We start from the raw sequence: 23,885 nt of genomic DNA on the forward strand, positions 1-23,885 counted from the left end.
GACACTTGCAACAACGAATTACTTTTTGTGGAACAATAAACAGTTCCTGTCTTTATTAAGACACAAGCCCACAAGTCAAGCATTTCCAAATAGTTTTATGCACTTCTTTTTGAAGTGTGCACATCGAAGGGAGCTTACTCGTTCAGGCATATGTGCTGATTTATCATATCCAATATTAATGGTATCTCATTAGTATTTCTTTCTCGAAATAAAACATATCCATTCACAATGTTTGTTACCACCATCTGTATTAACACTATCTCTGATACATAGGCAATATATATTCCACAATGGTATTGACTAAAAACCGATAGGAACATTTAAATCTGTGGTTAGCAGTAGTAACCAGTTGTCCTGAAAGGGTTAAAGTTAATTTTTGTATAAAAAAAGAGTTTTATATTATGCTGCAATACCGAAATTACTGTCTTTGTCAACCCAATATTTTACTATTAAAGTTTATAATATCGTATAATATCGATTAACTTCTAGATAATTTATAAAATACCGATTCTAGATGGTAAATTAATAGATTGTTTTTATATATTTTGATACTTTTGCCAATTATATAAAATATCAATATTTTACATTGAAATAAAGACTAAACTTAATTTAATGTTATCAATGTTTGTTCTTAATTATTGGTGTAATTGCATCGTCACTAATTTTGGTATTTAATAGTAACCTATAGGAACCTACGGCTCCGGAACTGCATAGAGCTCTTTTGTTGAGATATTCTGTCTTTTAGGTTTGATACGTCTCATAGGATTTTTTTTAACAGACAATATCTTAAAAATGGCTCCTAAAACGTTCTCCTATAAGATCATTCTTATATATTTTAGATCTCGTATGTTCTATATAATTTCGCTATGTTTTCCACAAGGAAACCTATAGATATTAGAAAAATGTTGCCTTTTAGTTGCTAATATTATAGAATATTTAATACATGACTAAAAATTCAAATCAAAATAAAATAGATGAAAGAAAGATGTAAGACAAATTGTGCGCATTGTACTACTAATTATATAAGATTTAGTTTATAAATCAAATATAAATAAATATTTAAAGAAATAAAAGACAAAAAGTTTTCAAGAAAAGATCCATAAATAATATTGTGATTTTGATGTGCATGATTTTTGAATATAAATGTATATAAAACTTTTAAAATGTTAGCTCCATAACGAAACTGTAAGCAACACGTGTGTCATTTGCAAAAGAGTGCGGATAATTTCCCAAGTCGCATTCGCGCTTGGCTGAAACCCTTCCTTCTCTCCTTGTTCCGCCATCCTCTTGCAGCTTGCTCATAACTTAATCTGAGTTTGAAGTTAGCCCCAAAGGAAATTAGAAGATTTTGCGCCAAACTTTTGTGCAGATATACGTGCAAACCCGACCGTTTTGCCGAGGATATCAATTGAAATAATTACCACTTTCCCAAATAACTTAACTCTACGAATTGCCAACTGAAAAGTTGATGCTACCTACTCACCGGTATTCCGTGTTTCGTTCGGGGATTCCCCGTTCCCAGGACATTTGCAGATGTTCTCCTCTCGACCATCGAATGGACAGCTCAATAAACAATCCTCACATTCTGCAAAACAACAATACAACAAATATAAATAATAGAAGATTTTTTTTTTTCGAATAAATTTGATTATTATTAGTACACAAATATTTAATCATTTTATTGGCCCATTTTACACAAATATAATATAAATAAAATATTTACAATTAAATTATTATTAATAGTTTAAATTAATTAACACTAAACTTTAATCTTATAATTTCCCAAATACAACAAAGTCTGTTTAAAATTTCACATTTTACTAGGCATATTTTTTTTTATCTTTATGTCTGATATTTCTTTATAACTTCAGCGTTATTTTTTGTTATTTAATATAAATTGATTTAATATAAATTTGATTTATATATATATATATGAAAAAATGAAAAAAAACTCCGATGAACAAAAATATACGTAATGAATCTCTAATGTCAATAGTTTTAAAAAATGATTATATCATTTACATTTTCCATTAATAATTTGGAAAAGAAAATAGAGGCAAGATATTGAACAATGTTGCATATTAACAAAATCCATTAATTGATGTTAGTAAAAGTAATGAAATTCTGAAGAGCACAAAACACGTTAAAAGGTTTCTATTATGTAAAAGCCTGGAGTATATTTAAGACATGTACATTATGTAAACATTCAAGTTTTTAGTAAAAAATACACTATGCTACTTCATTAATATATTGATTAATTGAAAATGTATAGGAAACTTAAAAGTATAATGAAAATATATCAGCATGATTTTTAATACTACATATTTTATATCAAAGTACATTAACAGGTCACATAAAACCGCACTAATCTGTCCGCTAAAACCGTACAAATCATATAAACTGCATAAAAAGAGACTTGAAGAGAATAGGATAAAAAAATAATTATGTTCAAGTACATACAATTTGTATACTAATTGTTCAATTTATTTTGAATTTTTTACTATAGTAGAATTCGGACTGATTGAAGGCGTACTATGCGAGGTATTGCTGTTTAATAATTGTAGTCCTGCATGCACAAATTGAATGTGATGAAGTTCACTTTTGAGATCTAGTGTGAATGCACCTTTACAAATATATATTTTTTATTACCTAACAACATCAAAATAAAAACCAAACATCTTAATTAATAAATACACAATTTATTTAATCATTCCAAATATGTGAGTATTTCCAAACGTTTCTTTCATTCATTGTTAAAGTTTCTGTGAAGCTTAAACCGTAGTAATCTGCGCAAATTAGAACACGCTTTCTTCCCTTGGTATCTTTAAAGAGATGAACAGACGATAGCATTGAAAGGGACACAAGTTATCCGATTACAAGCGATTACCAATAATCAACTTCAGCTTATTTATTTCGTTTTCTTACATCTTACTTTTAATCACCAATTAAAACTTTTAAAACTTTTATATATTTTATTATATTTTATATATTGTAGTAATATTTGTTTTTATTTATAATTATTTCTGTATTTTTTTTTTATTGTTACCGTAATATTTTAATTTTTCTGTTCCAATTATACAAAAGTGATTGTTAAAGTGGACATGTAACCGGACTGTTTGAAACCGGATTAATCGAGGACTTTAAACAGCATACACATAATTTTGTATACTAACTTTTAAACAAATATTTTTATTTTGCTGAATTAAAATGTATTTTTTTTGAAAATTTTGAAACCTTATTGTAGTGAATCCGCACTAATTAAATCAGTACTATGTCCACTTGATGAATTTGTTTAATCTTATTTTGAAAACAATAATAATTTTTTACAAGCAAAACAAAAGTCAATAGCAGTTATTTCTTTAATAATTATTGATATAAGATTTCTTAAATTACATAAGCCATTATTTTTTGAAAATGTAATGTAACAAATGTATTAGTTAGAATTGGAAGATATTTGTAATAGATAGAAAGTTGAAAGGTCTTTGTTTGCTTAACAAATAGACCTGAATTCTATAATCGTGATTCTACTCCATTTGGCAATACCGCAAATCACGGTGAGCATTGTTTTCGTTTTTCTGTACTACTTTATTGATTATAAATGGCTGATTGTAATTATCCAAATTGGCCGCATTTAGGATCGAAACTCTAAAATTAGGGTGATGGAAAACACAGTAGATATTGTGCATCGAGTACAGATTACCATTGCTATAACTAAAACAACAATTTAAAATGTTTTACGTACGGATTTTGGGGAAACCAATTAAATTTTCAACGTTGAACAACGTTGTCGCATACAATGCAGATCCGTGCTGTATCTGTGCATATCCTGGCATGCATTACGAATGCATGTATTTTGTAAATATGGACGTAATTTTACGCTACCACAAACTATTGCCACACAATTGCATTGTGTCCTGGTATTATTAAACATGCGCGTGCTCCATTTACTATTGATAGTTATTGAACCATTCATCAATTCTCTAAAACTTTCGAAAAGCAATGAAAGCTTATTCAAATATTAAGTTGTAAATAATAATAATTAGTAAATCTATTTTATTTTTAGTTTTCTTTCTCAATGTAACACACGAACATAGTGATTATATTACAACCATAGTTTATTCAACCAATTACAAACATATATTACATACTCACGGATCAATAACAATTTGTAGATCTTTCATATTTTAGTTTACTTAATTCACAGTGAAAAAAATTATATCAATTTTTATCCATAGACTTTTAATTTATTTACAAAACCACAACAATATTTGGTATGCAACTATAAATTACATCAATCATACAAATCACTATACATAATTGTAATTTAGTTGATGTTATAACAAAAGTATTAAAAAATGATGTACGAAGAAAAGACTGTTAACTTGGTTCTTTTTATTTTCAAAAAACTTTTGAAGAAACTTCATTAAACTTTACATATATATTCTTTTTATTTCACCCTAACGCCCTAGTTTACATGGACAAATGCCAACCAAATCTTTTGTTATTTTTTTCTTTTCCATTTAGCACAAACTTTGCAAAATGCAAGACATAAATGTATTCTAATTCTTGAAAATATTTGTCTTAATTATTGGGAAATTAAAAATAATAGAGTATTAGATATTTTAATTGAAAATAATATTTAAAGGATATTCAAAACATGTCATAAAAATACGTACACTCTATACTCGATTTAGTACCTGACATTTTAAGTTCACCCTCAGTATTCTCAAGTATGTTTCATGAGTACAAATAATAAAAATGTATGTAACGCGCACAGATTAATAATGATGTATTATTCGTTACTCGCGCGGTGTCTGTGGGACTCCAGTAGGTAAGACAACCCAACCTATGTACCTTCTTCAAACAACTATAGTTGACTCATTGCAATAACTAAACGTTATTTGATGATTATTGTTAAAAGTTATTATATATTGATAATTTTTGATCAAATTGATACATGTTGTTAATGACACAATTTTTTTTTTACTGGTTTCATTAAACAAATAAATGTAATTAAAGTTAATTCTGATCATTTATTCTATTTAATTTAATATTTAATATGATTAAAATAGAAGTTGATCATTATCACGTTAATAGTTATATCATATTGTTGGTTGAATAAACAACAATTTTGAAGTTGATAGGTGATGCTGTTGTCGGTTGAATATGTTAATTGGTTTTATGATAATAATCAAATATAAGTAAAATGAATATAAATTATTTTTTCTTGATAATTAGTTTTCAATTAATTAATTGAATAAACTATGGTTGACACATCAATCATGTGAAAGTTATTACAGGTTTATTTTGGAGAGTTATTCTGTTAAATTTACAATGTAAGATGTATAATATGGGAGTAAACAATTGGTTTTTAAATAAATATATTATACTGTTATTGATTGAATATATGGTTGATTAATTGTCATATGAATCAAAGATTATTTAATTATAACTGTTATTCTATTTAAGTAAACTCAAATATGTATGATCTACAAATTGTTATTGATCCATGAGAAGTAACATATTTGTGTAATTGGTTGATTGTTAATTTTCTATCTAGTTATTGGTAGACTACATAGTTTGTGAAGGATATACTGTAAAAATTAAATGATTTATTTCAAATGATATATGATTTTTTATATTGAATTGTGAGCTAAAACATTATGTTTTTGATTGATAAATTAAACTGTATAAAAAAATAAATGTGAAGCACACTTATTACAATATGTTTTATAATAATAATTTCATGATTATTATTACAATTGTTATAATAATAACTCAATCAGTTTCAACAAATGTTCGCAAATTAATTGTTGTCATTTATTTAATGTATTTGCCAATGGTCTTTTTCTTCGTGGGCAAGAAACCGAGCCGCCGAGAAATGAGGGGTCTCGTTTCCCGAATTGAATGTAATGGGAATTTGAGGGGCGGCAGTAATTTCATCGAAATGAAATGAACTTCGCTCGCCCCTCTCAAACAAGTACACAGGCAACATCATCATCTCTCTCTCTCTCTCTTTTCATCGTACTGGCAAAGCGCCCCAAAACCCAATAATGTATTTTTGAAGCATTATGGATGGCCGTAATTTACTAAACGTTGGAATAAAGTTTTAATTTGTCAAATGTAATTATCTGTGTATTAGCACAACGAATTCGCCTCAAGTTATTCGCATTATAATTTGCTATATATTTGTATTTGTATATACATGTGTTTGTTAATATGCTTTCCTAAAATTTTGTCGTCATGTATCTTTAATTATTCAACGTACCTAAAGGCCCTTTCGCGATATTCCTCTACTCTCATTAAAGTTCTCACTAAGTAAATATACATGTGTTGATTTATTTCTATTGTTTGTTTGTTTGTGTTTACTAAGCTCTTTATTAATTAAACTAAGGAGAGACACAAGCATTTCTATTACAAAAAATACTTTATTATTTTTTTTTCAATTTTCATAATGTAACATTTATAAATTATACGTGAGGTCTAAACAAAATTTGCTTAGTTAGCGTTAATACATTTGTTTCTGAAAAAATAAAAGTTGTTTCTCAATTTGTTAAAGTCTAAGAATGCATAAGAGAAAATGCAAGATTAGTGATGTAATGTTGGTATAAATTCCACCACACTGCAAAACATTATTTTGCCATTCTCTACGAATTTCGACGTCAACTCAAGCCTATGCACATTTTCCAAAAATGCCAAAATGCATATGGAGTCAATGCATCATCCCTTATGACCATTTACAAGTTGTTTTGAAGATTCCAAATCGGGCATTTTTCTGTTGAGGAAACAAATGTAGCCATTTGCAAATGGAGTCTAGCACCTTTAGAAATATAGTAACTGGTGATGAATCTTGGTTCTATAAGTACGATCCGGAAACCAAACAGCAGTCCATGGTATAGACCGCACAAGGTGCAAATCCCCCAATTAAATGAAGAACACAGAAATCAGCAACAAAAGTGATTATGTCAATTTACTTTACCAGGGCAAAAGTGGTAACTGCTATCCCACAGAAAACTGGCTAGATGGTAACTGCTAAGTGGTATACAGAAACTTCCTCACCACAAGTTTTCAAAAATTTGTTGAGAAACCAGAAGAAAGGGGAATTTCGTCGCTACATTTTGCACCACGATAATGCATCTACACACACTGCTGAAAAAACCAACAACTTGACTGTGCTCTCTGGCAATAATGAAATTTGTCCAGCACCTCAATCTCCGGACCTAGCGCCATGTGATTGCTGGCTGTTTCCGAAAATTAAAAAAAAAATTGAGAAGAAAAGTCTTCAGTTCGAATGAGCAGCTGAATGAGAATGCAGTTAATGTCGAACTTGAAAAGCTCACCTCTACCGACTTAAGAAATGTATTAAAATAAATGAAAATTAGGTTGAGAAATTACAAAAGGAATGGAATTAAATATATTATAATAAAATTGTTTTTTTTTCAGCCAACTAAGCGAACTTTTTGTCAAATTTTTGTTCAAATTTACTATACTCTTAACGCCCGATTTTCATGGTGGATTGATTCTTGAGAAAAACGTGTAAATCGAAATTGTAACATTCTGAATGGAAAAACGTGTAAAAGTAAAACAAAGGATAGGTTATTTACAACATTTATTTCTTTATACCATGTAAAAACGAAAACGTGTAAAGAAAGTAATGTGTAAAACGAGGGATACGTGTACAAATAAAATAAATCATAGGCAAAAAGATTAATTACATTAAAATACTGCCAATTATTTAGAACTATTGCAAGGAACTACTTTTTTGTGTAACTGTTTTTATGTCCACATTTTGCTTACTGATATTACCTGAATTATTACCTGTATTTTGTTTTTTAATGAAAATTTTGTATAATACTTCTATTTCATTTGCAGAATATTATAAATAATAGACTGAACATTTTCGTTTGATTGTACTTTGGTAGAAGAAAACCAATAAATTACTATTTATAATTTGTTATCCTGATTGGTATTTTCTATATGATCACGAAGAAATAAATTGTAGTGCTTTGTACAATAACGAGCAATTTATATAGTATATAAAAAAAAGTGTACTAGTTATCGAGATTGGTTTTCAGGAGAGATTGGTAAAAATCTAGGTCATAGGTTACTTTAATCTCATTTCATCACCTAAAAGCTCGATTAAAAAGAAAAGACTTTGGGTCGAAAGAAAATTACTGTGAAAGCCTACAAATTGATAAATACCCACAATTTCTAGTCAAAATATATAATTAACCAAAGCACAAAATATCTATTATTACAACTATTTGTTTTAATAGCAAATCTATATATATTTTTATAACATAAATTTCATATTATACAAGTAAAACCACGTATTTTTAGTGTTTTTCTAATTGTAATACAGTTTTTTAGATATAAAAACCAAAATATTAACGTCAACTAATAATTTTTTGTATGCCTTGTTCTTGGATCGCCCATTTAAGTAGAAGAAGCACATCGCAACGAAAAGGAAGCAAATGCCCAGTTGCTTCCTGTTCGCGAAGTTGTACTAGCTGATCGGCAGAGGATCACAGCTATTCCTCGAAAATCTCTCACAGACTAAAGAGACACAACACCCTGGACCTCCTCTTTATAAACTAAAGTTCGTTTTATTCGTGCATTACAGTGAATATATTTTAGGTTATTATGTAGTGTCGTAAAAATTAATATTTATTTGGGTTGTTTTGTTATCACATTAATTTGTAGTTAAATTTGAGTTTTCTTTAAGGTTTCCTATGGGAAATCCGCTCAATGCTGTATTTTGTTTTTCTGTTTTTTTGTCTTATTGCACAAACACATTCTACTTATTATTTAGTCAATGGCAGCTTGTGAACAAGAAATAAAAGATTAAAAAAAAAATATGTATATTTGATGGTATATTTTTTGTGTATGCACATTTACCAGCAAATGTGAATATTTTTTAGAAAATAAATAATGTTACTTTTATTTATTCTTTTTTTAAATCAAGTATAAACTAAAATTCTTAAAATCAACTAAAAGTAAAATTTCATTGTTTGCGTATTTCATTATCAAATTAATTAGTTCATTTACAGCGATCTTGGAGCAGAAATTCCTTATATTTAGTCATGATCTTTTGGTGTGGTGACTTCCGTTATTTTAGATGAATTATTATGAAACGAAAAAAAACTCAAAAAGGAAACTTAAAGATTAACTCTTTCATATATTTGCACTTTTTAACCAAAAATACATAAACTTCATTTTTTTCTGCATCACCTTACATTTTTGTTATTAGTTATTATAATTTTTTAAAGAAATACAATTTATTGAAGATTCATTTCACATTGGGTTGGTTCATAATTAGCAGGCGTTTTTGTTGGCGGGTTTTTTGTTAATAAAAATTTGCTGTTTTCTTAACTTTTATCAATAACTGTCTTCCAAACAAAAGGAAAGTAGTTATTTTAGTAGATGGTGACGGAATAATCATATAAAAATGTTATTGTAGAATTTTTATGATTCTTTTTTCATAAAAAAATACTTATAACTTTTGTTACATTTTACAATGTGTTAGAAATATTACATTACTGTAAATAATAAATCATTATAAAAATAAAATTACTAAATACAAAAAAAAACACACAGAAATTCGATTATATAATTCATTCATGAATAATAGACATAAACTAATTATTTCCTCGTTGGCATTAAAACTGTGCCTTTATGAGTATTTTTTATTCTAGAATGGCATGAACATAATAAATTTGAATCTCTTTGCATTTCCCTTCTAGTGATTTTTGTGCTGTTGTTCTTGTAAGTTGGTTTACCATTGTTTAGGGTTTTAATTCATCCTCCCCTTGCTGTATTTAGGCTCCGAGAGAAAGTGGAGTGTCCTTCTTTTGTTTGGTAAGAGATGGAATGAGGAAGAATGGAGTTGTTAGGGAGTGGAGTGGAGGGTAAGTCAAGCAAGGGCTTTTTATATCAAAAATATTTCGGTGACTTAATTTAGATGTGAGCGGAGCGCCGGGCCTGCGGTTTTCGAGGCGCGAAAACTAAGGAAGATACAGCCTAGGAGCGAGCTTTCGGGATTTAATTAAAGCCCCTCGCGGATAAGATTTTATGTTAATTTAAGTACTAGAAATAATATCAGAGTCAAGTGCTTCCTTTTGAAAGATTCAGTTTACGAGATCAAAGATTTTGACTACATTCATAAATCACAGTCTAAGATAGAGTAGAAATGTTTTTAATCCTGTTTCTATTTCATTCCTTTCGTTGATTACTTCTCATTAAAAGTTATTGCTATAAAAATATATGCAACAAATTTTCGTTAAAGGTTTTTCTACTATAATTAACACGTCTCTTATGAAATAAACTAGAAGTAATAAATAATAAAAATGTAATTACAAATATGTCTGATGTAATAATTACTTTTATTTATTTGCTCTTATATTGTACTTATTTGTCCTAAACAGAATACGGTTGAGTCGCGTTTTGCAATTTAATTAATTATTAGACCGCTCGTTTGTGTTTTTGCTAATTATTAAACTTCCCATTAACTTTTGTAATTGAAATTGGTCGACTCTAAATGCACCCTTTATAAACTAGACGAGTGATAATTAAAAATGTCCTGCGAGTAGACAACATGACAACTGAAATATAAATAAGTGACATGGCTTCTCTTTTTATACAGTCTATATGCACCAACAAAAATTTAAAAAATATATAGTTTTTATCATAATTTTGCATGAATTATTTTAATACAAATACCTATAAAATATTTATTTTTTTGTGGATTCGCCGGGTAAAAATTAACACATTGTTTTCCTTAGTTAAAATTGCATAGATTTGCGTGAAAATTTATATGGTTTGAAATAAAAACTGTGTAATAAGATTTTGGTATAATTCCTTGAGATTTTCCTATAATCATAGGAGTGAATTTTATCTGAGAATATTTATTATTACTTATTATTATGTGTAAAAGTGTAATTCAAATAAATGTTTCATTTTAGATATTCATCTATGAATGAAATTATTAAATTATAGCTTAAATGGTGGATACGGCGGGTAAAAATAACTAAATTTCTATGTTCAAAAAATCTTATCCTCTAAACGACTATAGATTTCGATGAAAGTTCGTACTGATACATATAAAAACTAGCATAAATAAAATGTTGATATTATCACTTACAACCAAGATAATTTTGATAATTATTTAAATTCATCCCCTTCTGCATTATTTAGGAGTGTTTTCTTTTTTTATTCAGTACAAAATTATTTTGAGTAAAAAGGGTAATTCAGAGAAATTGTTCATTTTAGAAATATATAAAGCCATTCAGAACTTCTTAATAAAACGTAAATCGAGGGCCACATCCACGGGTAGCAAAAGTATTACTTTTCTATAAAAAAAATCATATCTTATGAACGACTCAATATTTTTAGATGAAATATTGTACAGTTACTTAGAATAAACCAAGTAATAGTCCTATTATAACTGTGATATCAACCTTGGTTGAAAAGATAGTTTTAAAAATTTTCATTTATTTTTTTCTTCTTTACGCAAAGTTATTCTTACAATATACACTAAATAAATGTACATAAACAATATGCATAAATTAAAAAAAATATATAATTTATACTGAAATGACGCTCATATTTGAATTAATTAACAAATTAAATAAGAAAATATATTTGGTACATATATTACAGATAACAATTCTAATCTTTACACACATAATTTGTAAACAATATTTGAGTAATGTAATATGAGTTTTTTAACAAATTTATTTATTTAAATGGAAAATTGAACTGCTTTTTTATTATCAATCTCAAGTGAAAAATGGATATTGAAATATGTCAACGACACGTATTGAGCAAATCCAAAGATTAATGCATAACCAATTCTTTGACACCTCAAAGGGATTCTTAATACAACATCTATATGCTAACTTTATGGAAACTAACTCAGAATCCGCAGATGCACAATTATTTGCATAAAAATAATCATAACGTCCAATACTAAATTATATATTCTTTTGTAAAGAAATAATAATTAATTAATGTAATAAAGTTGAAGTAATAAATTATTTTTTTGCATTATATTAATTAATTGATAACAAGTAATTAAAATAAATATTTAATGAATTTTCAGAGATATGCCCCAATAAATTATCCACTTAAATTGTATATTCCGGAAATTTATGTAATGTGAAGTGATGGCATATAAACAGGAATCCGGTCCCGCCGAATGCCAATTGTTTGCAACACACAGTGGCGATTAATTTGCAAAAGTAAACAGTACTACAATTATTATTGCGACGGTCATTATTATTAATCCCGGCCTGATTGACGAGCTCCGCTGTTTTAATTAGTGCCGCATTTATTAATTATATAAGCGGGGCACGACACGTCGAAAATATGCGACGATTGGTAAATTTTGTTAATTGAAACTGATATTCCATTATTATATGCCACGTCACCGAAACGCCACGTTGTTAGTTGGATGGTAGTTTCTATGCGGAAAAGCGGAATACAGTTTCCATTGTGAACGGTGACTAGATATCATTAATTTGCTCTGCTTTGTATCAACTAAGAAACGCACAGTATGATAGTTATTAATCAAATATATTGAATGGAACAAAATTTCCGTTATCTTTCAGTAAAACGAATAATTTGTAGCACAAGAAAATATGAGAACAAGTTTCCATTGACGAGAAACTTATAAAGCGGAATATTTTAATTAGTAATTTCAATACCTAACAGATAGATTCATAGTAAAATCAGAAATTCCATTCCATTTTTCTAAAATTTTACTTCTGAAAAACACTTATATAATCAAATTAGTCTGTATTCTTAAATCAAAATACAAAACATATTACTTAACTCCTAGAAATATTAAATAATGCCTAGATGTCCGATAAACATTTGAATTTCATGGATATAATTTTTAAAACTTAAAGTAAAAAACCGTTTTTTTTTATCTACATTTGGAAACTAAAAAGGTTTTGGTGATAAATCGTACCATTTCTATGCAATTACCCTGAAATGTTGGAGTTGTTTGTGCTGTACCCTGTACTTATAAGTATTTAGAAAGATATATTTAACTACTGGTATATATTTATATATTGAAATATGAAAGCATGATATTTATAACCAGGAAATATAGAATAAACTTGAAGATTTCACGTGCGTGAAAGCAATTTTGCAAAACAAAACAATATTATATCAAACTTACAGCCTCTACTCACGAATATAATATATCTTTAATACAACATGCAATGAGATTATGCCATAATCATTATGGACTGAGTTTAGAATTAACAGGAGTATTTCTATTATTTAATCAGTTTTACATAATCTAAAGTGAATATCATTATTATACATTTAAATTTGCATAAAGTTACGTTCTCACTATATACTACATTTCGTATATTTAACCATAGCTTACAGTACTTGTGGTATTTTATTTATCAATTCATCATCAAAGGAAGCAATTAACAAATTAAACTATTTTTACAGAAAATACTCATTACTTAATTGCACGTAATTTTGCATAATTTGACAATTTTTATGTCTACTTGCGGTATGTGTACCAACTTAAAGTATTTTTTAATAAAAAAATTATAATTTATAGTTTGACATGGAATTATACATAAAAATATCAACTCAAAGTGAATGATGCTGTTCTGGCAAGTTTACTAACTTAATAGTACACCTATCTGGATTTACAAGGTAGATAGGTTTCTGAGAAAACCGTGTAAAACCAAAAACGTATAAAGAAAGTACCGTATAATATGAAGGATACTTTGAAAAGAATATTTATTTTTTAATTATCAAATAAATTTGGCGCAAATTCCCATAAATAAGGTGGAAACAATATGTCTCTTTCATTATCGATTTCAATTAGATTTTGAATAGGGAGCACACAAAAAAAACCTTCCTTTTTTTTATCATCGTTTTTTTTTGTTCCCTTTTCACGACGCCCACTTGGAAATTAGTTAATCACGGGGGGTCGTATTCTACTTCTTTTTTTCAACCTCAAAATAATTTCCCGTTTGTAGGCTCGTCGACCCCACGTCTCGTCTGTCTGATGATAAATTAAGGCCGGCTGCAGAAAAGTTTAACGTTGTAACGAAACAAAACACAAAAAAAAAGGAAGAGAGAGAGAAAAACAATACCAGTCGCCCACGCATAGAAGGAACGGAACACGTTCAGCGTAGAATGCGGAATGCCAGCGAAACTGAACTGACGCACATCTGTTACCAAATAATAGCTGTTTTACAACTTGGAGCTTCGTGGCGGAAAATTTAATCGTTAACCCGGTTCGATATCTGGGCGTATTTGCAAGCTTAAGCATATGCTGGAACACTCGTATCCATCACTACAATGTTATATAAGTTTTGTAAATCTTATACTCGATTTAGTTTGTTCTAACGTAAATTCGGTTAATAGTAATATAGTCAGGACGTATCCTGCGGTAGGAGTGATGCATCGAAGAGATTAAAAAGTACCTGCAGTCCGGAGAAAAAAGAAGAAATGGATCGCAAGGATTTTGAAATTGGTCAAAGATCTCGTCAAAACGATCAGCGGGATCGTCAGTTTGATAACAGGGATTCTCAAATTGATCACAGATCTCGCCCAAGGCATTAATGCAGAGGCGAACAGGACGGTAGCGGTAACCACAGCCGCTACAATCATCCTCCGCATCATCAACTCCATGGAAAGTCTAAAGATGGTGCCTTTAGGCTATAAACGCCAACAAATTACCGCGATCTGGACAGCGAGGAGATCGTCGAAACGCACAACGTTGTTGAAACCGATTTCGACGCTCTTTTTCGTCAATACCAGTCGGATAGAAGGAATTAAGGTGTTAGCAGCTAATGAAAAACATTAGTATATATTGTACATAGATAACATTTGTAAATTCGGTTAATATTAATATAGTTAGGACGTATCCTGCGGTAAGAGTGATGCATCGAAGAGATTCAAAAGTACCAATAGTCCGGAGAAGAAAAAACAAATGGACAAAAAAAACAAATTGGAGCGAGGTCTATGTCTAAATGAATGATATAAGTAAATTCGTTGATAATATATAATTAGCACCTGAAAAATAGTAACGTAGTTTGAATGACATATTATGAATTTAGTTCTATACAATCATAAGAAATTCATTATATGAAGCAAATCCGAAAAAAATCGGCAATTATTGTCGGTAGTTTGTATTCATGTCGGTTAGCTAGTTTTAGTTACAAAAGTAATTTATTACTATCCGTAGTTTTTGTTATGTCTGATTAAAGTTTGTAATAATTGTCGGTTATCTAATTGTAATGGTGTTCGACAAATGTCGGTAATTATTCTCGTTATTTTTTTACGTATTTGATAAAAGTTTGTATTTATGTCGGTTAGCTAGTTTTAGTATCCTACAAAAATACGTTATTATTATCGGTAGTTTTTGTTATGTCTGACAAAAGTTTGTCTTAGAAGGATTTATGAATATTAAATGCAATATTCTTAATTAGTTTTGATGTATACAATCATCAGAGATTTTATTGAGAAATCAACTATACAATTATTGATCTCATGAATTATTAACTAAGAGTTATATTCTCCTCTTAAGTTAATACTAAAGACTAAATTATATATTACAAAAATGTATCCATTTCAAAAAGGGACAGAAATAATGCTCCCACCTAGTATTATTTCGGGGATAGGAAATCAGTTTTGACCTTGAGGAAAATACAATCGTTTCTTTATCTAAGTTTTATGATCCTACCCAAATATTCAAGGACGTAAGAAGGCTTTTGAGTTTTTATCAAATAGACGCAACTATATGATTTAATGTGTAACCTTTTTTCGGAATATTCTACAAGTTATTCTAAATCATCATGAATAAATATCTGTTTGTATATTTGATGGATTCGTGAAATATGATTTGTAATAATTAAGACGAAAGTAATGGACGTAACAAGTATACATATTAAATATAAAATAAATGATAATAAATTGGTTTTGTAAATCTTATGCTCGATTTAAATTGGTCTAACGTAAATTCGGTTAATATTAATATAGTCAAGACGTATCCTGCGGTAGGAGTGATGCATCGAAGAGATTCAAAAGTACCAGTAGTCCGGAGAAGAAAGAATAAATGGATCGCAAGGATTCTCAAATTCGTCAAAGATCTCGTCAAAACGATCAGCGGGATCGTAAGTTTGATAACAGAGATTCTCAAATTGATCACAGATCTCGTCCAAGGCATTACCGCAGAGGCGAACAAAACGGTAGCGGTAACCACAGCCGCTACAATTGTCCTCCGTATCATCAACTCCATGGAATGTCTAAAGATGGTGCCTTTAGGCTACAAACGCCACCAAATTACCGCGATCTGTATAGCGAGGAGAACGTCGAAACGCACAACGTCGTTGAAACCGATTTCGACGCTTTCTTTCGTCTTTACTAGGCAGATAGAAGGAATTAAGGTGTTAGCAGCTAATAAATGTCATTAGTTTTGAGGAATTAAATAATTTATTCTTCTTTTATGTCATCTAAATTATAGATTCATCATTCTTTAGATAATACTAATTGATACCTAAAATTTAGTATTTTTCTATTTAATTATTTAAAAATAAATCAATAATTCCGGAGAAGAAAGAACAAATGGATTGCAAGGATTCTCAAATTGGTCAAAGATCTCATCAAAACGATCAGCGGGATCGTCAGTTTGATAACAGGGATTCTCAAATTGATCACAGATCTCGTTCAAGGCATTACCGCAGAGGCGAACAGAACGGCAGCGGTAACCGCAGCCGCTACAATCGTCCTCCGTATCATCAACTCCATGGAAAGTCTACAGATGGTGCCTTTAGGATATAAACGCCACCAAATTACCGCGATCTGGACAGCGAGGAGAACGTCTAAACGCACAACGTCGTTGAAACCGATTTCGACGTATTCCTTCGTCAGTACCAGGCGGATAGAAGGAATTAAGGTGTTAGCAGCTAATGAAAGTCATTAGTTTTGAGGAATTAAATAATTTCTTTTTCTTTTATGCCATTTAAGTTATAGATTCATCATTTTTTATATCAGTGGTTTCCAAACTTGATGTTACTACGCCTCTCTTAAAACTATGTAATCATTTGGCGCCTCCCCTCCCCCACCATTTCATAAAAGACATAAAACTTTAGCCGATATTTGGAAAATTGCTCACTGCTACTAATATTCGCGCCTCCCCTTAGACTAGTCCACGTCTCCTCAAGGAGGCGCACCTCACAGTTTGGAAAACGCTGCTTATCATGTCTTATAATTTTGTTTATTATTGTTTAACTGTAGGTTAGATAGTTTTAATGACGTCCGACAAAAGTTGGTCATTATTGCCAATTAGCTGGTTAAACTAATGAGTGACAAACATGCGTTATCCAATATAATTTAAAATAATAATAAATGATGTAGTAAGTTCAAAGTTCTACTATTTTTGAACTAAATCTTTATGTAAATATCGATTAAACTATCTTATTCAATCATGTCAATTTAAATCGCTTCATGTATATGTTTCGTTCCGTGACCGAATCTTCATGGTTTGTTGAGAAATCGTGAACTTTAGTGCCATTATATACATCGGCTTTATATACAGACCCAAACGAGATTGCAGTTAACCTATTAAACGGGCCGAGTGTAAAGCGTCTCAAGAGATATGACCCTTTCTCGTTGGACAAGATAGATTCTAATAGGTTTTTTCACTAAGAAATTTTCCGAACATTTACTCCTTCCAAATTAGAACAGTTAATAAATTTAATAATAATAATTGTTTTATCGAAGGACCAAGTATGTGGGTGAATAATAAAATAAACTATATTCGACCAACTCTAAACTTATATTCAACTACAATGATTCTATTCAACTGACTTTTTAACTCATATTAATTCTTTCTTGCCGTGCTTATCTTTTCAAGCCAAGCGTTACTTTTTTCCGGCGCACGGTGTTGCCACCATTTACATTGGCGCCCAAACAATAATATACTTCATTTAAATATTTTCCCACATTTGTCGATATTCTTAAATATAAACTGCTTATCATGTTATGTGTATATTAGACAATAAATAAATGAATGAAATGAAATAAATGAAAAAAATATATATATTTTGCTAAAATTTTGTATAAATGCGTTTTTTTACTGACATGTCGGTAAATTATCTTGAACATCAAATATTTATTAAATAAATTATATTTGACATACTAGCATTACAGTAATACATGTTCTGGATTTTTGTTAAAAAAAACATGCTATTAAAAGGTAAAAAAGGATAAAGCAAAGGTAAAACAAGGTAAACAAATCCATTTACTAACCGTTTCAACGATTCGACAAAACAAAAGCCGACGTTGTGGAAACTAGTAGGAAGCGAAAAAGACTTGCACTCGAGTTTCGTCCTTTTTTCTACTTCTCCTCCGTTTTCTTTTCGCCCCGTATTCTCTTCGCGCTTCCGTAATTCGTATTATCCATTGGGAAGACTTCCCCTTTGCACGCATAGCAATTTTTTCCCCAACTGCGGCCGGAACGATCCGCTTCCCCAATTCGTTTTCTCTGTTATATTTTTTTTCCATCTTCACCCTCCTCATATAATGAATTTCATCCTCTATCCAATCTAATAAACACTTTCACTTTATACATTTCACCTATAAATTTGCATTTAAATCCAACCCTGATTTATCATAATTTTGTTGGAGGTGAAGAGCCGTGAAAGTGAGATATAGGTTATTCGACCTTCGCTCATATTAAGAACCATCAGCGATATGGAATTTTAATTGAAAGTTATTTTTGATAACATTAGGAATTTTTTACTTTTTTTAATAGTTTTAATGTAGTAAAAGTATATAATAAATTTAATGGAATATAAGAATATATTAATTTTAGAACATATTATATTTTCAAAACTAATAAAAATATTATAAAAGTGATTTAAATCAAAGATTTTGTTCTTATAAATAATTTAATGTATACATTATCATGTCATATAGATTTTTTTTAAATATTGGTTTACTGTAGGTTAGATAGTTTTAATGCTGTCCGACAAAAGTCGGTAATTACTGCCAATTAGCTGGTTTCACTAATACCTGATAAAAGTAGGTTAGATAGTTTGAACCATACCCGACAAAACCATAATCCAGAAAGAAACAGTCAAATTCTTACAATGACATTTTCACTTCATGTTCATAATCATATGAGTTTCAGAAACAAATTATTCAATTTTATGTTAGCGGAGAAAGTGCTTTCGTATGTAGAACTGTAATTAGATAAGAATAGTGTCAAAGCACTTCATTATCAATAGTATTAGTATAGCTACTTATAGTGGTGTCCGACAAAAGTCGGTAATTATTGTCATAATTTGAGTCATGTTTATTATTGTCAGTTATCTAGTATTAGTGGTGTCCGACAAAAGTCGGTAGTTAATTGCCGACTTTTGTTGGTAATTATTGTCGATTACACCATTGAAACCAGTGGTGCCCGACAAAAGTCGGTAATTATGGTCTGCTAATGTCGTATAATAGACTATCAAATTTTTACAATGAAGTTCGACTTCTCACATTCAGTGTTTTCATATGGGTTTCATGAACAGATTATTCAATTTTATATTAGTAAGGATAATGGTTTCATTTGTTTAACTGCAATTGGATAAGAATAATGTTGTTTAACTGAGGTTCTTCTAAACTAATATGCCAAAGCAATAGTATTTGTTATAACTGACAGTTATGTTTCTATAAGATTTCATCCTCTACAAGTCAATATTAATTATATGGTATTTAAATATACAGCTGGTAATGTATTATTTGTAAGTGCAAGTATATAAAAAGGTTCATCTAAAATACTTGGCAAATCTCGTTAAGTGAATTTATGTGTTTATTTTAAACGCAATTACAGAAAACGAATTAGGTGGGAAGTCAAGCACGAAATGGGATTTTCTGCAAAGCGTATATATAAGTCAATCGGTCAATGGAATTGTGCTGAAAGGGTAAGCGTGTACTTGTGTTGTTGTACTAAAGTATTAAATTTTCAATTCCGATTCTAAAGTGTGCAGAGAGCAGAGAGCGAGAAAAAAGGTTTTCGGTGTTCAGAGGGGGAGGAACGAACGCAGGGCGCGATAAATAAATAAATGTTTGCCCATCGTTTAATGAACAAGGAGGGACATATTAAGGCTGTTCCCGTTCGTTGCCTTGTCCCTGTACCTACGTATATCCCGGTGCCTCTCTCGGATGTGGAAATTGGAAAATGAGAGCGAGGGGATTGGAAGCGTTAATTGCAACGGAGCTCGGGCTCTGCTAGTGCAAAAGTTTGCAGAAAGGAAAAACTTTTTCACCTCTTCTCCACACTCTCCACCCGCACTACGATAGATTAAATATTTAAGCGATGTAACGTGATGAAGGAACTTTGCTTCGACCTTTTCGTGGCCCTGCAGCTCAAAAGCAGTACAGTAAAGCAGACAGCTTCGAACGAGCGAAAAAAAAAATTGTGTGCGGAAGACATGGATAAAGTTAACATCAAATTTGATTGCTTCACTTTTTGGCTAGACTTTATAATTTTTCAGATTTTTATTTAGTCAAAGTTTAAACGAAACCTGAATTATTACTAAGCTTCTAAGTTATTTACAATATTTGTTACTACAGACCACATTAAATAGTATAAAATATTAAGCTAAAAAATAATTAATTATTCATGCAATGTTGCAATGTTTTCTGTTGAAAAAATAAATGTCCGAATAACGAAAACTAAAAATATGGAAAAGTTTCAAATAGTGTAAGATGCAATAATAATAAAACAAATATTTTCAGTAAGTGTCTATAATATCTCACCAGTTAAAATAGAAACGATAAGTGAATATTAACTTTCATGGAGAATTCTCCTATGAATAAAATTCTTCTTCTTCTTATTCTTCTTATTTATATTCGGACATACGTACTCAATGTTTATATTAACGTACACTTTTTTTTTAAATCCAACAACAAAATAATTATCTTAAAAGTTATAAAACTGTTCTTGATTAATGTAAGATGTAATAATATTAATGCAAAAACTAAGCAAATATTAGCTTATATAATTATAATAAACATTTCACTATTATTTCAGAGGAATCATGATGATATTTATTTATAAAACGAAGGCTTGAATAGAAACAGTAAGTTAGTTAGCTTATTGGATACATTTAATTGGAATATGTACGTATTATCGAACAGTATTTAGTAAACTCTTCGATAATACGTACAGTTAACTCAAGTGAAAATTGACTATATATTGTATCTGTTCTTTTGGTCAATAAACTTGATTATTATTATTATATATTCCAAATAAACTGCCAAAAAGATATTAAAATATTCCATAACATTTTCAAAATTATTATTCTTCAAAAATATATGACTTAAAGCCGAAACTAATAGAGATTATTTAAATTACTTATTAAATAACACAAACATATTTTTTATTAGCTCATAAACAATAGGCTTCTTTCGAAATGAGACTTGAGTATGTTAATGTTAATAAATCATCATGTACGTATTATCGAACTGTACGTTACATTTATATACGTCTGGGGATCTATGACTATATGTATTTATAAACTAAATCTCAATAAAATGAAAAATGATTATTAAACTATTACGTAATATATTCAAAGATATTTTTCATTAAAAGTTCCATAATTCCATAAATTAACATGTACGTATTATTGAACTGTATTTAAAATGTATATACGTCTGAATATATTTATATAAAAAAATCTATAAAATGACAATGAATTATTTAACTAGCATATATAAAGATTATTGCACACATTTTTATATTTACTGCCAACATTTATAACAAGTTTAGACTTTTCTTTTTATATAAACTACAAAAATTTAATGGAGAATAGCATCAAAACAACAATTTTTATTCCCCTTTTCATTTTGTTTCACTCAACCAAAGTCTAATGAAACATCATTATTCCTGTGCAAATTGAATTGATTGAAAAATAAAAGTGAAAATAAATAATGATGACGGAAATGTAATCAAATCGGATGCAAATGCGTAAATTAAATATGATTAACGCTCGCCCTAATCGAAATCAATTATAATAAATTAATATTTAATAATGCAGCGATTTCGTTAATTGAATTGCATCGACACACACAAAACACGTGTCGTATACAGATACGAGACGTGGCCTCACTGTTTGCATCAGATGAGAGGATACAATTGTTTTGGGAATTGTTTGAGATTAAATCTTGTTAAAGCTAAACGCGTTTATACATCTATACGTATTTGCGTGTATGTTTATATATACATATATGTGAGTGTAAGCATGTGCGCGCAATTGGGTTGAATTTAGTTTTATCTTTGTGTTTATGGCGCTGTCCTGAATAACAATTTTTAATGGAAAATCCACGAGACATAACAGCAACTTAAGTGAGGGGAAAATGGTTAAAATGCGATAGGAAAGTGGAATTGAAAATGGGAGAAAAAGAGTGGAAAATGTGCATATCCCATTATATCGTACTGGCATCTAGCGATATTTGCTTTCAATATGAAAAATATTGATATTGGAGTTACGTATACATATTCCAGTTTAAATACAAGCAGTATCGTAATAAATGCAATTCGATGTAAAGTTACGCTAAGCGAGCGTATTGTAAGCGTATCGTCGATATTTATTTTGTTTGCTGTATGCATTATTGCAATGAGTGAAAAACTAAAATATAGAAGTGGATCGTTATTTATTTTTCTGATATTCCAAACACTTTAAATTGATATTTTTAATACAAATCTTGTTAAATAAAAGTACCAAAACAAGGAACCTGTCCACCAGTCACCTTAAATAACAAGATAATCGAAGAAGTTGATAACGCCAAATACCTGGGTATAATTCGATTTGGATGGACGACTTTGAACATGGAAGAAGCTCATTATAATCGTCAAAATTCACCAACAAAAGTTCGCTAAATGGCTGAAAAAAAAACAAAATAAAAACAATTTTGTAATTTCTCTGCTTAATTTCCATTTATTTCAATACATTTCTTAAGTCAGTGAGAGACACCATTCAAAACATTCCTCAAAATCGGCTTTTTGGAGCTTTTCAACTATTGATCTCTTCATTGGAACTGAAGACTTTTTACTTATTATTTTTTGATTTGAGGAGCTGCGCTAAATCAGGCTTCAAGCTACAGACCGATAGCACTAATATTCAGGAGGGGACGTGGGACCAACGACAACATCTGCACACTGCTCGCCGAGATTCAGCAGACATTAGCAAACAACCAACATATGCTAGTCTGCTTTATAGACATCAAGTCTGCCTTCGATAATGTTTGTACTCACATCTTGCAAAGCGTCTTAGAACAAATTGGCCTCCCTGCAGGTGCCATAGATTGTTTGGTCGAGCTAATTAAGAAGAAAAAGATGCATTTAGTAGGAGCCAACCTAGGGGCCAAATGGTCATATGTAGGCCTACCGCAGGGCAGCCCTTTAAGTCCGATTCTATTCAACATATAACTGCACGAGATCATCAACCACATTCCGGAAGATGCCGGCATTCTAACGTACGACCTTGCCATATGTTGTTCGGGATTTGAGGTGGGTGCTTTGGAGACGGTCTTGAACGCAGGACAGTGTCGATCATTACCTTTGCGGATTGAATCTGGAAGTAGTTTCATCCAAAACTAAAGTCATGATGTTCACGAGAAAGAGGAACATAAGATCTCCTGAAATAAGAGTTGGAGGTAGAGTGCTAGAGTTGGTTGACGAGCACAGGTTTACTGGAGTTGTTTTCGATAGAAGGTTGACGTGGATTCCGCAGATTAAACAGGTCTCCTCATCATGTTTCCACGGTCTCAATATAATGAAGGCACCGTTGGGGAGAGATTGGAGCCATTGTGCCTCAAGGTATTGGACAGAATCCAGAATCAACCGCTGAGAGTCT

General features: G+C 30.1%; 1 protein-coding gene across 1 annotated transcript in view; it reads right to left on the bottom strand.

Annotated features, from left to right (window-relative positions):
• Window positions 1-23,885, bottom strand: part of LOC108559677 (suppressor of tumorigenicity 14 protein-like) — a gene marked incomplete at its 3' end in the record, with an annotated part of 155,975 nt that overhangs the window by 27,707 nt on the left and 104,383 nt on the right. The window contains exon 5 of the mRNA XM_017917024.1: window positions 1,484-1,585. Within this exon, the coding sequence (XP_017772513.1) occupies window positions 1,484-1,585 (102 nt within the window). The remainder of the gene's footprint in view (window positions 1-1,483; window positions 1,586-23,885) is intronic.

Source organism: Nicrophorus vespilloides, unplaced genomic scaffold (genome assembly GCF_001412225.1).
Source record: "Nicrophorus vespilloides isolate i.1.1-1 unplaced genomic scaffold, Nicve_v1.0, whole genome shotgun sequence".
Taxonomy (NCBI): domain Eukaryota; kingdom Metazoa; phylum Arthropoda; class Insecta; order Coleoptera; family Silphidae; genus Nicrophorus; species Nicrophorus vespilloides.